Source organism: Catharus ustulatus, chromosome 12, assembly GCF_009819885.2.
Source record: "Catharus ustulatus isolate bCatUst1 chromosome 12, bCatUst1.pri.v2, whole genome shotgun sequence".
Lineage (NCBI taxonomy): Eukaryota > Metazoa > Chordata > Aves > Passeriformes > Turdidae > Catharus > Catharus ustulatus.
In genome coordinates, this window is record NC_046232.1 from 18,763,620 (window position 1) to 18,780,167 (window position 16,548).

General features: G+C 47.9%; 2 protein-coding genes across 5 annotated transcripts; both read left to right on the plus strand.

Annotated features, from left to right (window-relative positions):
* Window positions 1-106: 106 nt before the first annotated feature.
* PDCD7 (programmed cell death 7) lies at window positions 107-6,187 on the plus strand. 2 transcript variants are annotated; one of them, XR_006163039.1, is made up of 6 exons: window positions 107-824; window positions 1,886-2,024; window positions 2,362-2,598; window positions 3,204-3,291; window positions 3,639-3,859; window positions 4,585-6,187. XR_006163039.1 is itself a non-coding variant. In XM_033070631.1 (5 exons), exons 1-5 carry the CDS (start codon window positions 141-143, stop codon window positions 3,754-3,756), a joined length of 1,266 nt encoding a protein of 421 aa, XP_032926522.1. In that variant the 5' UTR covers window positions 107-140; the 3' UTR covers window positions 3,757-4,443. The 2 variants fall into 2 exon arrangements, 1 of the variants encoding a protein (XP_032926522.1); XM_033070631.1 differs by lacking the exon at window positions 4,585-6,187 and having other exon boundaries at window positions 3,639-4,443.
* Window positions 3,204-16,169, plus strand: UBAP1L (ubiquitin associated protein 1 like). 3 transcript variants are annotated; one of them, XM_033070628.1, is made up of 6 exons: window positions 3,204-3,291; window positions 7,817-7,971; window positions 9,228-9,980; window positions 10,874-11,083; window positions 14,071-14,172; window positions 15,035-16,169. In XM_033070628.1, exons 2-6 carry the CDS (start codon window positions 7,840-7,842, stop codon window positions 15,167-15,169), a joined length of 1,332 nt encoding a protein of 443 aa, XP_032926519.1. In that variant the 5' UTR covers window positions 3,204-3,291; window positions 7,817-7,839; the 3' UTR covers window positions 15,170-16,169. The 3 variants fall into 3 exon arrangements, with proteins under 3 accessions (XP_032926519.1, XP_032926520.1, XP_042635599.1); XM_033070629.1 differs by lacking the exon at window positions 3,204-3,291 and adding an exon at window positions 3,771-3,859; XM_042779665.1 differs by lacking the exon at window positions 3,204-3,291 and adding an exon at window positions 6,281-7,661.
* Window positions 16,170-16,548: the final 379 nt, after the last annotated feature.

Below are 16,548 nucleotides of genomic sequence, written 5' to 3' on the forward strand. Positions count from 1 at the left end.
GGTAGTTTTTGAAATTTCATTTTTGAAGCGGAGGCCGGCGGGGCGGGTCCTCCCGGCCGCCAGGCGGCGCTGTGGCGCGGTGCGGAGGCGGGCGCTGAGACGGTGTCATGGCGGCGCGCTGAGGGGACTGCGGCCCGATCATGGCGCAGCCGCCGCCGTTCCCCGCCCGCCTCCCACCGCCCTTCCGCGCCTTCCCGCCGCCCTTCCCCGGCCCCACCGTCCGCCCAGCGCCCTTCACGGTGGGGCCGGCGGCACCCCCGCCTTTCTTCTTGCCGCCGCCTGCGGGTGAGGCCGGACCGCGCTTCCCGCCGGGCGTCCCCTACTTAGCGGCGGCCCCGCCGCGAGCAGCGGCTGAGGAGGAGGCGGTGCAGCGGCAGCAGGATGAGCTGTGGCTGTCGCAGTTCCTGGGCCGCCGCCGCGCCGCTCCCCCGCCGCCACCGCCGCCCGCCGCCGCCAGCCCCAGCAGCGCCCGGGCCGTGGCGGTGGCGGCGCTGGGGCGGGTGGCCCGGGTGACAGCGCTCTGCCGGGCCCTGCGGCGCTGCGAGGATGGGGGCGACGAGCCGGGATGGGCCCGGGCTCGGGAGGAGGCGGAGGCGGCGCTGCGGGAGCTGCGGGAGATCGTGCGGCCCCTGCGGGAGCCCGGGTACGGCGAGGCGCTGCGCAGGAAGGCCGAGAGGGCGAGGAAGAGGAGGCTGCGCCTGCAGCGGAGGAAGCTCGAAGCCAGGGCGGCTAAGGAGGAGGAGGCGGCCCGGGCCGCCGAGCGGGAGGCCAAGATCGACCAGTGGCGGGCTAAGTGCATCCAGGAGGTGGAAGAGAAGAACCGGGTACGGTCCCGAGTGCCGGGTCCTGCCTCTCACCGGGGCTCCAGGACAGCAGGGGTGACCTGCCGCTAATGGGGTCACGGCAGGATGTGCCTGCCCCACTCCTGGCTTTGTCCCCCGTGCTTCAGTGGGTGCCCCTGAGGTGCTGCATGACTTCAGCATACTGAGACTATGCTGTTTCCAAGGCCTGCAGCCCTGCTTCTTGCTTAGAAGTCTTGGTGGGCATCTCGGTTTTGCCATCCTCATATTCTAGGCCTTGACACATGAAATTGTGATTTCAGTTGTTTCTGAACTCCTGGAGCTTTTCCCATCTGGTTCCAAGTGTCAGCTTGTCCACACAGCTCACAGCTACCCTTGTGGTGGTCAGTGCTGTTTCAGTATCCATCAGCCTTGCCTCCTGCTTCCATCCTTCTAAAGCTTGTGATTTACAGGCTTTTTGATCTCATGGGGAAGTAAAACATCTCCAAAGCAAAAAATACCCCCTCCAATTAGACTTGTTGAGAAGTGCTGTAAGCAGCTTTCTGTTGGTTTTTGGCTAAAGAACTCCCTTTCTGCTGGTGTGCTGCGGGGATGGTCCAGAGCAACTGCTGAGGAAGGGCTTGTGGTCAGGCTGTGGCAGGTTAATAGTCCTTAATTGTAGAACCGTGGATTTGGAATGGTTTCTGTTTATTGTAAAATATTTGCTCTAAATTTCTGGGGTTAAAGGCTCTCAAAATGTGTGCATGTGGCACCTGAGGACGTAATGTAGTGGTGAACATGGTCGTGGTGCTGGGCTGACAAATGGACTTGATGATCTTTTCCAACCTTAACAATTCTAGGGTTCTGTGATTTGGCCCAGAATTATGAGTCCCACAGCATTCTTTTTTTTCTGAAGTCTGTGATGTGTTAGCCTTTTTTTTTTCATAAAAAGGCAAGGCTGGATGATTGATTTAACTTGCTTCTGTTACTGTAAAGTCACTCTGCTCTCCAGTGCTTTACTAATTTTTGAAAATGCCGTTTGATTCTTTTTTTTGAGGGGTATTTCACACATCTCATCTGTTTTTTTCCTTCTGTTTTTTTAATAGGAACGAGAGCTGAAGGCTGCTGCTGACAGTGTCCTGTCTGAAGTGCGGAAGAAACAAGCAGATACAAAGAGGATGATGGACGTCCTGCGTGGGCTGGAAAAGCTTCGGAAGCTGAGGAAAGAAGCTGCTGCCAGGAAAGGTTCGTTATGAGATTGGTCCCAACTTAACTGTGTCTTAAATACACACAGAAAATAAGATGAGGGTGCCCTATGCTGACTCTAGCAAGGTGCAGCTTCAAAAAGCTGTGTCTTCATTGCTATTCTAATTGCAAGAATAGGTACAAAATGCAGAATTCAGTGGTTGTGTTCCTGTGTTTCCAAGCTCTTTCTGGAAAGAAGGATTATTCTCGTAAGAATTCTGCCTGTTAACAAGGTTAAGCTCATTTTCCTCTAAGATTTTGCCAGCTCTGCTCTCAAGTGTGGTATCAAACCACCTTCTGAATCTGAAAACTTGACATCACTTCTCTTTCTGTTCAGGTGTTTGTCCACCTCCTTCAGCAGATGAAGCATTTGAAAATCAGGTGGAGAGTCTCAAGACATTGCTCAAAACTCGCACAGAGCTGTATGAAGCTGAGGAAAGAGCATTAAGGGTTATGCTGGAGGGAGAACAGGAGGAGGAAAGGAAGAGGGAGATGGAAAAGAAACAGAAGAAGGAGAGGGAAAAACTACTACAGCAGAAACTGGAAATGGATTCCAAGCTGTTTGGGGATCCAGGTAAATTCTGCATCCTGTTCTTAACAGTGTTTTTTCACATCACATCCCCATCTCACCGACACTGGATTTGAAATGCAGGCACAGATCTAAGCTGAGAAAGGAATCATCCATTGGAATAATTTATGGTCTGAGAATGGGGGGTAAACATAGTGCTGTTAACACCTGTGGTGTAAGAGCAGCTGTTGAGCTTTTTGACATGGACTGCAGCACATCTCAAGCTGGTTTCACAATGTTTTGCAAGAAAAGGTTGTAGATTAAACTGAAGTGAGAATAAACATAATAGATTGAAGTCTTCCAGAACCCAGTAGATGCTTTAGTCTGGTGCTTTGGTGAGTGTGACTCAGACCTGTAAAGATTCAGTGTCCATATGTTCCCAGTTTTTAGATGGTAGAGGCAGGAAGTTTTGCTGGTTTTGACTTTCCTCTGACTGCTGTGGTACAGACCAGGAGATGTGTAACATGTAAACTCCTTCATACATTACCTAGGGCCCTGATGTCAGATTACAACTGGGCAGTGGCAAATGGGTTTGCAAATTTGGGGCTTCTGAGAGACACTGGAATGGAAGGTTTTTCTGGATTATTAAACAATTTATCTCTGTTTCACAGCTGAATTCCCACTCACCCATCTACTGCAGCCTTTCAGAGACTACTACTTACAAGCTGAACATTCTGTAGCAGCTCTAATCCAGATCAGGTAAAACCAAAGAATATATTTTATCATCAGAGATGGCAAACACTGTTTTTTGCAGTTGTAAATTCAATGCCCCTTTTGGTCTGTCAGCTTCCAAATATGGTTATGCAATGGATTGTTCTGTTTTTTTCAAGTTTCTTGCTTGAGTCATATCCAACAGATGCCCATGTGAGGCAGAGTGCACTTCCATGCATAACCATTCCATTTAACACCAGAACATTGAATTTTCACATTTGTCTTTTGAAAAATAAGTTTAAGAGTACAAGTATTGAGGGGTTTGTATCGATCAGTAACATCTCTGACCAAATTAATCCCAGCTCTCCTCTCAAACAATGCTCTCTCTGTTAAAGGCATGAATGGGATCAGTACTTGGTGCCAGCTGACCACCCTGAAGGAAGCTGCATCCCTCCAGGATGGGTTCTCCCGAGTCTCCCCAGCAATGACACTTGGGCCACTGCTGTCAGATAATTTACTAATAAATTATTTCAACATTGGAGGATTGCTTCATTATAATTACTGTAAATATGAGAGGGTCCAAAGAGCAAGTCTCATCCTCTCTTTCAGCAGCCAGGTACTGGAATGTCTTTACTGGAACTTCTTGAAAAAAAATTTAAGAATTGTTTTGCTGATTGACTGTGCAGGGAGGTAGCTGAGCAAGCCCAGAGCTGCCAGGCCTCTCGTGGTATGGAATTACAATCCAGCTGCGAGTTCTTGTTAAATCTGTTTTAATAAAGGAACATTGCTGATGGTGGTATTTGTGCCAGTATTAACATCCTATTTTTAGAGGCTTTTATCTTTATAAAGGATGATGTCAACTTCAGAAATGAAGAAATGTAAAAAAAAAGGAGATCATTAGTAAACATGGTTTTTTTTCATGTCAAGCATCACTGTCAAAACAGTTCCTGTACTTTTGGGTGTAGAGACAAACCTATTACAAGTTTAAACGAATTCTGAAGTACAAACAAGACAGGGTTTTTCAAGGCTGATTAAAGCAGCTGTTGACATTTTACTTTTGTGGGCTAAAAATGATACCAAAACATGGAAAAAATTCCCAGTTGTGGTGAAATAGGTCAGACTGCCATGTGAATAAATACAAATTTGATGAATAAGCCTGCTGGAAAAAATTAATAAAATCTGAAGTCTAACCTATTGTAAGTGTTTTGACTATGTAGATATTTTTGTATAGGGACATATCATGTCTATTTGATTAAAAAACCACAGCTTTATTTTGTAAGTTGTTTTTTTTCTACAGAACAAATAGAGAAAAATGGATTTTTGGGGTTTTTTTGTTTAAAGCATTTTCACACCAGGGAAGAGATTTGTTTGAGTACTTTACATCGAATACAATTCCAATGAGGAGAGAATTATTGGGAAAAGGTTTGTGTGAAGGAACTTCTCCCTCCTGCAGGATGACAGAGGTGACATCTGATGTCAAAGCTTTCCATGTTCTGGACAGTTTGCTTGTAACTCTGACGGGCCATACGGATTTGGAGCTTTGCTGTTCTGCACAGATTGCTGGGCACCTTTCCAGAGCTGCAGTCCTTACTTTTGCTTAGCCCCAGTGTGTGGGAATGGAGTTAATCTCTCCAGTGCTTTGCCTCTTGGCGTCACAACAGTGCGTAACTCACACGTCATTGCCTCAATTCAATACTTGGGCCTTAGGTGTAACGTTAGTAATGTCCTGGCTGAACCTTTGCCCTGGTTTCTATCAGGAAGAGACATGAACTGGTAGTTGCTGATAGATCAGGAGTGCAGAAGTTTGCAGTTCTTGCTCACCTGTAGCACTCCAAAATACAGATTGCCGTGAAGTCCTCTGCAGGTGGTGCTCTAATTTGCTTTTCCCTGCATCCTCCCATCCCTAATATCACTTCCAGCATCTCATTACTCCAGACCCAAGGCTGATCCTGGGGAGTCTTCCCTGTTGAAAACACACAAGATCAAATATAAAAATAAAAACAAAAACAACTGCATAAAACCAATACAAGCCCAACACTTCCAGTTCAGGCAGCTTAGTGACCAGAGGATGCTCTTCTTAAACAATTAGACTCCTTATCCCATCAGCATGTCTGATGGAACACGCCAACCGCTTAAGTTCCGATTATCTCAAAGCTGCCCAAGTCAGCTGCTTGTCTGACACTGCAGGAATTTAAAGAGCTGAGCAGTAGATAAGGAGGCAGCAAAGCAGCAGCCCTGTTCTCCCCGCCCTGCAAGGAGAGAGCTCCATGAGTTCATCTGACGGTAAGAACAGCTTCATATTGCTAATAAACATGGGGCTTGAAAATGCCAGGGGAGGATCTGCCTTTATAATGTCCTGTGGTTTTGCTCCTGTCTAACAACATCGGCATTAAATGTTTAACAGCTTTAGTGAGGAAGTCATTGAAGTCACAGGTGGGGAGGAATGTTTAAACTCATAAAATATGTGGACACAGAACATTAATTTAAAAGGTGTGTGTTCAGACTTGATTCCCATTTTTCTGAGTATAATATTTCCCACTGTGTTTAAGTTTTAAAAAGTTAGTGTAGCCCAGAAGAAGAGAGAGGTTGGCAGTGAGTTTCCAAGATTCATTTGCATCCTATTCCTCCTGGTGCAGTTGGGTTTCTCCTGCTGTTCAGGCACATCCTCTTCCTCATGTGAACTGGTTTATGCACTGGCCAGGGTCTGTGATGTGAAAGTGGCCAGGGCTGCTGGGGAGAACATGAGGTCAGAGCCCTCATTCTGGTGGGAATTGGTGTTTATAACTGACCCTCTTTTATCCTTCTCTAGTAGCATTTTTGTTGTGATTACTTCTGCCCCAGAGTACTTCTTGTTTTCTAAACTGTGGTTTTGGGAATTAACACTTGTGTGAGCCTCTCTTAAAGCACAGTATTTATGCAGTCAAATACAGCGAGGTACAGATCATCATCTCCTCGTATTTTCTTCATTGTGGCTTAGACACGCTCACTATCCATCACCATCCCTTAAAGTAGGATTTGAACCTGAGTGGAGCCATTGTGGGTGACAGATGCAGAGACATTCAGCACTCCAGGATTTTGGGAAGAGCTGGTTTACAGCCCAAACTGCAGGGAAGGTCTGTCTCCCTTGCATGGAGGAGCAGCAGAAAGCTGAGGGAAGGTGACTTCCCTTACAGATGTGTTCAGGCATCACCTTTGCCACTGCTGACGTGGGTTGTCCCTTGGGCTGAGCCCTCTTAAGCTGAGCAGATGGCCTGGCTCTGTGTGGGATCCCAACACGTTGCCTGTGTCGCATGTTAGTGGCAGGACATGTGCAGGAGCACAAAGCTCGTTAGGGGCTCTGCTTGTGCAGAGGTATTAAAGGCTCCTGGAGTAAGCAGGCAAAGTGACAACCCTGTTGTCATTCTGGTACGACCATCTGATTGTGCATGTTGATTGTGTGTGTCACTTTCTATGGCCTGGAAGCTCTTTGTGAGTTCTTTGCCAAGACAGGAACCCTGAACCCCATCTCCCATTATAGACTCCTATTTTTGCTTTAAACAGGCAGTTTAGTCATCCTTGTGTATATTCTTCTGCATATTTCCTTTTACTGGAAAGTTTATTCTTGTTGTCATAGAAGCTGTTTGTTTTTAAAAGAAAAAAATAATTGGGAAAAGCACTTAGGGATGTCACATACATATTTACAGTGTGACCTGAGGATGAGTGCTGAAGACTTTGGGATGAGCAGGCACATGCTACCAGTGCCAGAACTCATTGGAAGACTGGCTACCAGCTCCTTACAGTTTATAATCTGTAAAAGAAGTGATTTTACACACTGTCATCACTGGGAAGCTGACAATTCGAGGCTTCATGCAGCAAATAATGGCTTTTTAGTAAATTGAAACATTGATAGAGACCTGATGGCAACACTTGCAGTAATATTTTCCCTGACAGCATTCCCAATTCACCAGCAATTTTTCTCACCCCTGCAATTCCTGATCTAAAACCATCACCACACTTAAAATGAATGCATGGTTCCTAAAAGCTAATCTAAAAAATGGCTTTCCCAAGCTTGCCAGCTTCCTTGCCTGGTTCCCAGTAAGCTGCTGCAGTGCCCTCAGCCCAGCTCCCTTGGGATGCTCCATGTGACGGCTTAGCAGCACGAGGCCATGTGCATGAGCTCTGTCACAATGGGTTGTACAGAAAGGGGAGACTTACAGGTGTCCTCCTTGGCTGTGCTTTCTCCTGCTGTAGCTGCAAAAAGTGCTCAGTCTGTCCTCAGCTTGGGGAAGGGAGCGTGCAATGGCACCAGAGGGAAAGGGGGAGACAGGAGGGATGGGAAGCAGCAGGGCAAGCATGGAGGAGAAAAATGGTCAGGATCTCTGCCAAAGGAAGCCATAAGCTTGGTCAGGTCCTGCTGGCTCAAGCTGAGAATAGCAAAGGTTAGTTCAGACAAAGCTTCAGAGTGTCAGTAAAAAAGATTTTGTCAATCTGTTTTTACCCAGCTGCCACTTGAAACAGCTCACATTTCTCTCCTTCCAGCTAACTTAAGAGATGCTAGTCCTCCCTCTTACAGTTTCTGTTTCTCTTCCTCCAGCAGCAAGAAATCAGGCAGCAGCAATGAACTACCTGGATGAAGTTCCCTTCCGGACAGCCATGAGTCTCAATGGGGACTCAGAGGGAGAAATCACTTTAGTCACTGCCCCTGACATTGAACTCCCCGACTGCACCGACATCCTCATGAGCACCATGGTGAGTTCACTCCCGGGTCACCGCTGGGGGATGCTCGAAGGGATGTCAGCAGTGTTCTCATGAAAGAGGGGAAGGGAAACCTGGCTGATCTCCTCTTCACTGGCTGGTTTGCAGCAGTGTTGGGAGGAGGTGAGGATGATTTGTGGTGTGTGGCAGTGATGATGGGGTTGGTTTGGGGCTGCCTTCTAAAAGTCCTTTCCAAGCAGGAGGGTTAAGTTTTTACATCTGGGATAGGAGGACAAACTTCAGGCTCTGCTCTGGGGTTTTCTACTTTGCAATTAACACAGTGTCATTTATTAATACTATTTATTAAATACTTACCAATAAATCTACCAGCTATAAGCAGGCAATACTACCTGTGCTGGAAGCATGTAGATAGTGTTTATATATATATATATATATATATATATATATATATGTACATATATACACACACACACCCCCACCGTGTGGGGATGATTTGATGCTCCCCTCTAAGGCCAAGCCATTGTGCTGCTGGTCCAGCCTGATCCTTATGGAGGGATGTGAGGGTGTTTTCCTAGGGAGGCTGATTTGGGTTCACAGCTGACCCAAATGGCAGGAACAGTAAAAACAGCATTCCTGGGCTGTGAATGTGCTTGCCTGCCTGTCAGGAGGAGACCTTGTTTGGAGAGCTCTGAGACGGGCAAGGCTTGTTTGTTCCAGGAAAACCCTCAGATTTTAGTCACAAACACACTTATATTTTAAGCTGAACTATGTGGAAATGACAACTCTGTTTGGGGACCAGCCGAGACCCTGGCGCCACTAGAGAATCCCATGGCTGGTTCTGCAGCTGCCCGAGGTGGCATCTTCCCTGTTTGGTGGTTTCTGAGCCCCTGGAGTGGCCCTGCCAAGCGCTGCTGATGAGGGTCACAAACAAACTCTGCCACCATCCTGGGGGCTCTCTGCAGCTGCTAGAATTTGGGATGTCTGCACACTCTTGCCTTCCACAGTCAAAATGACACAAACACCTTCAAGCAAATTCTCCAAAGGATTGTAGGTGCAACTCAAAATAATAATGACTTATAGATTAGACTTTTTTCAGGTGTAAATTTGGGGATTCCCTACAGAGATGAGAGTGGCACTGCCCAATCTACAGCCAGCCCCAATGCTCAGGGAAAAGGAGCTGACATGGGAAGACTGCAGCCCTGAAGATGCCTCATGGAGTGCATGGTTTGCTGCATGTCTCGTGGTCTGATTTCACATGTCCTCACCAGCTGCCTCTCTCTCTTCTGCAGCACGACTTCTCTCTGGAAAGGAAAGTGCTGTACTGGGTGGAGGTGGCCTCTCAGCAGCAAACCTCCCGCCATCGAGTCACCTCCGAAGTCGTCCCCACGGCTCCCCCGTGCTGGCTGCTGCTGGTGGATGCCGCCGACAGCTACGGCGGGCGGGGCCGGGACGGGGCGGTGCGGCGCTCCATCAGCCTGAGCGCTGCCGACAGCTCCTACGGGCACGCCAAGGGCAGGGCAGCCCTGTCCGACACCGAGAGTGACACCTGGCACTCGGATGAGGGCGACTACTCGGATGATGAGTACTCCTCAACCTCTTGGGAGGACAATGACAAGGATGAAACGCTCCTCTCCAGGAGGAGAAGCTCTGGGAGAAGTGTGTCTTCACGCCCCGGCTTTTACCAGACCCGACCAAAGACATCGCCCGGCTTGCTGGAGCCCTCACCAGAGAACAATGTCCACAACCCAGCCAGCCCAGACCCCAGCAAGCAGAGAAGATCCATGGTGATATTTAACAACATGAAGAATGAGCTGGAAGCCGCCAGGAGGAAGCTGGCTGCTTTGGTGCATCCATTGAACAGAGCTGCCACAGGGAGCAGGGGGATCCTGGTGCCACGGCTGCTCCCCCAGTGCCCCGGCACCAACCACAGCGTCAAGTACGAGCCAGATCCGGACGTGTCCCAGCAGGGCACGGCTGTGCCAGCTCCTCCAGCCACAGCTACGCCCATCCCTCCCATCAAACAGCACAAGCCCACGGTACCGGTGAGGAGCTTCCTCTGGCGGCCCTTTGTGGCTGAGAGAGGAGGGAGGTGGAGGGCATCGATTTGGTCTCATTTAGTAGGGTTTGTTCAGCAAAAAGGAACCGAAATGGGGCTTTGGAAATGCTGGACCTATGAGGAATTTCTGGAGATTTCACAAGAAGTGAAGAAAGGTTTTTTTTCACTGAGGTTGAAAGAAACCTTCTGGGTGCACATTTACTTGCTCTGTCCAAAACATCCATGTTTTCCCCAGGGAGGGTCTAGTCCAATTTTTAATTGAAACACTAAAAAAAAGTGAAATATGGGAGTTTGTCCTCTTTTGCTGCATTATACCATTCTAACAGATATAAGCGGGGTTTATAGGGAAATATCCCCTTGCAGTCATTATGTCTTTTCTAGGAAGCTTTGGACTTCATAGTCCTACTAGAAATACAAATAATTTAATGATGAATGATAGTGTTGTGAAAGGATGGAGTAAATAATACTCTGTCACCTTAAATCTGAATTGCACCTTGCTTTTAAGACATTGCATCTATTCCAGCTTCTTGAGAGATTTAGGAGATGAATTACTGAAAACCTGCAATAAAACCATCAGACACATGAATGATCAGGTTATTTATATGCAGTTGCATTTGACATGGAGTAATTAAGGAAAGATTAAATGCCCATGTGTGTTTGTACAACACCCACCCTGAGCACACTTCTCTGACCTGTATCTATAGCTGATTTAATTAAGCCCAGTCTCATTTGATGCCCATTTGATGTTCCTTGTGTGGGAATTTTCCTCTTCTGGAGAGCAAAGTAACCACCAGCATTCAGAGGCACTGCCTCAACCTAGGTTATTTCACCTCATTCCATGACCTGGAGCAATAAGACCATCTGTTTTTTCCCTTGCAGTCCCTCAGCCCCTACACTTGCCTCCCCCCTGCCTCCACACCTGGACGACCTCTCAGCTGCCACAGATCCCAGCCGGATTCCTCTGCTGATCTGCTCTCTGCGCTGAGCCAAGAGGAGCGAGACCTCATCGAGCCCGTCATAGCCCTGGGCTACCCCACCCAGAAAGCCATCCTCACCCTGCAGAAGACGGGAAGGCAAAGCTTAAGTCAGGTTGGTGGAGCTGGCACAGCACTGTGAGAAACCTTTGGTAAAGGAAGACTTGATTTTCATGGAGGAAGGAATGGCTGGCTTCTTTGGGATAGATTTTTCATGGCCTTGCCTTTCCACTTTGGTGTCAGACCACAGCTGACAGGATTTTCCATGAGATTACACTTTTGCTGTAATAAAATAGCAATGAGTTGCCCTCAGCTTTTCAGCGCATAATCACGGCTGGCTTTGTTATCTGTTCAATCTGTTGTGTGAAGCATCATGTCCTTTTGAGGTACAAATTTTGCCCCCATATATGGAAACTTTTTGCACATCATTTTTCCCAGCTGTTGGATTTGTGTGATTATTGCCATGGCTCATCCTGTCAGAGTGAGACTGTAGGAATACCTTGGAGATTTGGTTGGGCTCTCTCCAAAACACAATTTCCCTGTGTTGGAGCAACCAGGGAATCCATACAAACATTGCAGTGGAGTCCCAGAGCTCTTTTCCTGAAGAACCCTCTAAAATAACCTGAAATTTATTGACATGCAGCCTCTTAACTTAACATGCAGCCTCTTCCTACCCCTGGTATGTGAGTACATCCCTACCTGCTATGCTGCAGCCTCATTCCCAGTGTCTCTGTTTGTCCAGATGAATGTCAGAAATGTCCAGGTGGGCTCAGAGCATCCATGACATGAGGGAAGCTGCTGGCTCTGACTTCTTTGGCAAACCTGGGGCTGGACCTGCCCATCCCAGCAGAGGATTTTAGGGCTAAATTATCCAAGTAGTTCTTGCAGAGAGAAAAGCGTCTTAATCACAGCTGAGCAAGAGGGATATCCATGGGGCTGTCAAACCAGGGAGCAGGAGCAGACCCTGGCAGGAGCAGGCAGAGCACCGAGCAGGCACTGCTGGCTGCCAGTGTCCTTGCCATTCCCCTGGGAGCTGCCTGTGCTGCGTGGGCCAGCTCTCACCCGCGGAGCTGCTCTGTGGCTGAGTCATCCTGCAGCTTCCGGCTCCCTCCCTCTCACCCCGGCTGGACCAGCTGCCCAGGGATCACTGGAGTTTCAGGAGAGCTGAGGTGGGAAGGGAAGCTTTATGTCTTCAATCCATAGAGGTTTCATCTAGGCACAGAGAGATGGGCAGAGCTCAGCCCGTGTTGTTTCATAGAGCCATGCGAGGGTGTCTTCAGCAACTGCTGCTTCAAAATGAAGAAACAGTCCGTCTTATTAAGGGTGGAAATGGGTACAGCCTGCTCCATTCTATATAAACACCAGGACTCCCACTCCCTTGGAGAAGAGATTAGTGCACCAAAGGAAAATGTCTTCCTTCTATCCCATGCCTTCTTCACCAGTAGTTCCCCTTTTTCCCATTTATATCTAATGCAACCAAGAAAAAGCCTGATCCTTCATGCATCTTTTACAAATACCAAACTACCAAATTAGTCAAAATCTTCCTGAAAAATATGTTCCAGCTGAAGTTAAAAAGAAGACCTGTGCTCTTTATTGCTTGTTGGTGATACCTGAGGTTTCAGTGTGATAATGACTACTTCAACTGTGAGGATTGATGGAAGTACCAGTTAGTAGCCAAAAATTGCTCAACTTCCTTGCAGTGTCAAGTGAAACTGGCAGAGCCTACCCTAGTAGAGAAGTCAAGGCCTTCTGTAGCCTTCCTTAGAAGCAATGCTTTCCTAATTTTGGTGGAAGAACTTCTCTGAAAGGCTCAAGCAGGATTAGTTGCCCCAGCATGCCAGAGGTTCATCATGTAGGATGCCATGGCCATAAAAGCACCATTGCATTTTGATCAATGATCATTGATCAATTCAAAATGCATTGTTGATCCATGGAATCCTCAATGTACATGTGAGCTGAGACATGACAAAGGCTGCAGCTGATCAGTGTTAAAAAAACTTCTTGTTTAGTTTTGAGGCTCTATATACATATATAATATTTTTAATGATAAAAAATATTGACTTGACAAAGGCACTGATTTCATGTTGGGCTTGACCAGGCTGCCAGGACTATCTGTGTTATGCTGTGGGTGAGTGACTGTTCTGCCACAACAGGGAAGAAAATACAGCAATGATCTGAAGTTGTCATTAGCCTGGTAACAAGGGAAATAACATGAGCTGAGGAATGCCAATAACCAGTGACTGTCTCCTTTTTGAGTTACTGGGCTCCTTAGGGCTGACATTTCTGAAAATCCCTACTCATCTGTTCAGCCAAAATAGATCAACTCAATGTTTGAGAGACCTTTTTGTCTTTTTCATATGTTTTATGGCCTTTCACTGAGTCCTTCTCCTTGTCTGTGGCAGTGCTGGGGGAGGTGGAGGTCTGTGTGCTAGTAAATCTGGGGAGAAATGAATCAGCTTCTCCTTGGATGTAGAAGCTTTGGAGAGACCCGTGGGATGTTTTTATTCCCCCTGCAATTGTATAGCTCGTTATTATTGCCCGTCCCATGTGTTTTTGGACAGTGAGTGATTCTCGCGGTATTTAAAAGATGCTGCTGGGAATTGTGCTGTCAGCCCTCCAGGAACAGCGAGGAAAGCCAAAAAAAAACCTGTTTACTTTCAGTAATGACAGCACACAGGTCTCCCCTGGGGTGGGTTTTGCACTTGGACCCTGGAGCAAATCCACAGGTCCCTGAACCCCGGCGCATCAAAGGGATGCGGGGTCAGCTGAGCAGAGTCATCCCACCAGGACAGGCTCTGCCTCACCCTGCAGCCTGGAGGCCATCACTCTGCATCTCAGATGTTTGGTTTCCTCCTTGTCCTCCCTCCACCTTGTTCCCATTCCCACCCAGGGAGGGTGAAGGAGAACCAAGATGTTGTCTCCCACTGGGAATCCTGCAGACAGACCGACCACCCTGGCTGAGCATTAGATGGGAACTGGCAAGATGGTGGTGGCTCATGTACCCCACCATGGTGTGTCCCTGGGAAGTGGCAAGGGGGCTCCTGACTGGCCTTGCTCCCCATGCCTGCAAGGCTGCATTAACCTGTCTGTCTTCCTCTGCAGTTCCTGAGCTACCTGGGTGCCTGTGACCGGCTGCTGAAGCAGGGCTATGAGGAAGGGCAGGTGGAGGAAGCCATGGAAATGTTCCAGTACTCGGAGAAAAAGGTCAGAATGGGATGGCACAGCCCAGCCCTTTGTACTGTATCCTCCAGGCTCTCTTTTTCAGTGGGCTGCACTCTTCCCTCTGCCTCCACAGGCCCTCCTGCAGCCTCATGGAGGGCCAGACGTCTAGGGCAGTGTCACTGTAAGGACCCCCGTGGGAGGACACCTGCTTCTTCACTCTTCTCTGCCCTTCTTCCCACCATGTTGTGTGGCACAATGCTCACTCAGCCCCTGCACAGGGAATCCCATCCTGAGCCCACTAGCACATACGCTCTCTTCTGCCTTGCCAGCTCTCCCTTCTACCCCAGGGAGGAGAACCATGGAGAACTGGGCATTTGTCTCCATCATCAGTCCCCCCTGGGGGTGATGAAGAGCCTGGGGAGGTAGAACTGCATGAAATCCAGGCTGGGCTGCCAGTGCCTGCAGGATTGCTGTGTCACTGCTCCTTAGGGCAGTGGGAGGGTGCCTGGGTCTCAGTGTCAGGGAAGGGTTTATTTATTAAGGACACAGCTCCGGGTGATGTTGTGGTGCTGGGGCCCAGTCTGAGCAAAGGGGAGGAGCAGGACAAATGAATTCCAGCTGTGCTCACTGCCATTCCCTGCTCTCTTCATAATGCAGGCAAACACTGCATGGAATTGATATAAATATTATAAGGAATAGTGAAGCTGGAGGCTGACTTCTTTACATATTTCTTATTTAATAGTTCCAATGCTACCAGGGATATGTGTGCCCTCGATTTGCTATCACACTGATAACACACAGCCAGATCTTCTGGCTGCAGCCTTGTCCCACAGCACTGCTTTTGCTGCAATCACACAATATATCCATCCATGATAACATCATTCTCTCCTCCTTCTTCCTCCAGGCAGCTGAATTCTTGCATCTCTTGGCTCAGTTTAATGATATGGGCTTCCAGCAAAATGAAATCAAAGAAGTTCTTTTGCTTTGTGGGAATCAGAGGGAGAGGGCACTGGAAGAGCTCGTGATGAAAACCCACTGAGCAGCATCCTGGAGCAGTCACAGCTTCCCGTCTCCACACCAGACCAGAAGGACTCAGGTGGTTCTGCTGCTCCATCCCCACCTCTGGAAGCACCAGACACACAACTTCACAGTTCTGCCTTGGTGTCTCATTTTGTGGGCATCCATCATAAGAGTGTTTGTCATTCAGGCACTGACTGCCTAGCAGGAATGTTTATCTCCTCACCCACAAATCCCCACCCGTGATCATCTCAGCTGTTCAGATTAGATGAAAGAAAATCCAAATCACCTTTGGCTTAGATTTTTGCAAAACCCAAACCAAACCAGTGTTCTCCCTCCAGCTGGGGTGATGGGTGTCATGTTTTCAGCTACAATCAAATGGGAATTCTTAAAAGATTATATAAATCAACAGAAGAAATTGTTTTCCTAAAATCTGAAGGCTCCTGCAGGAACATGTGTTGGTCCTGGCTTGGGAAGAGTCTCAGCTGACTTAGTCATGGTTGAATATTGTAATTGAAATTCACTTTGATCGCATTAGCTTCTCCTTTTAAACCAGAAATGTGTGGAAAATGCACAGTTCTGTGTGGGTAAAGAAAGAAAACAAGCTGCCCTTGCTGTGAAATGCATGAGGTTTATCCAGTGCAATGAAAAATGGTGGAGGCAGAAGTTTGTCCTCAGGCAACTTCATGAAATCAGAATAGAGAGATGGGGAACTGCTCACTGCCCTCATGCTCTGCCCAAATCAGGAAAATTCAGGGTATGCTTCCCTAAACTGTGAAGACAGTGGCTCCAAATGAAGTGAAGCATGAATGTGAGCATCAGGAACATCTGGATGCCCAAGGGAATTTCTGTATGCAGCTGAAGGACAGAAGATGGGAGATTCAGATCACTGTACAGGATGTGTGTCCTGGCTTGGCAGTGGAACAGTGAACAGTGTTTTCACATAAAGTGTGTTATTTTCCTGTGAATTAGATACAGATGTAATTTCTTTGAGTAAAGATGTTTGGAGGGTTCTTCTGCAACATGTTTGTCTTTTTCTGTCAGGATGCCAACTGGCACAAGCCAGCAGAGAAAATCCTTGCTTGCATTAGTACCATTTTCCATTGTACCCTTCCAAACAATCTCCCAGCACAATGTGCTGCCATCAAGGTAAAACACTATGTCCCTTCTCCCTGCATCTCCAGGTGGATGCCAGGCAGCAACAGGAAGGTACAGCTCTCCATGGCTGCCTTCATTCTTGCCTGGATGCAGCAAGGAAACTTGGCATCCAGGTTTTGGGGGAGTTGATCCATCCATCCATCCCCAAGGATGCTTTATCCCTGCTATTCTTTAATGGCATTGAAAGGTGGCACCCTGTATGTCCTAGGGAGATATTCCTGGGGAGCTCACAGGCTCCTCTTG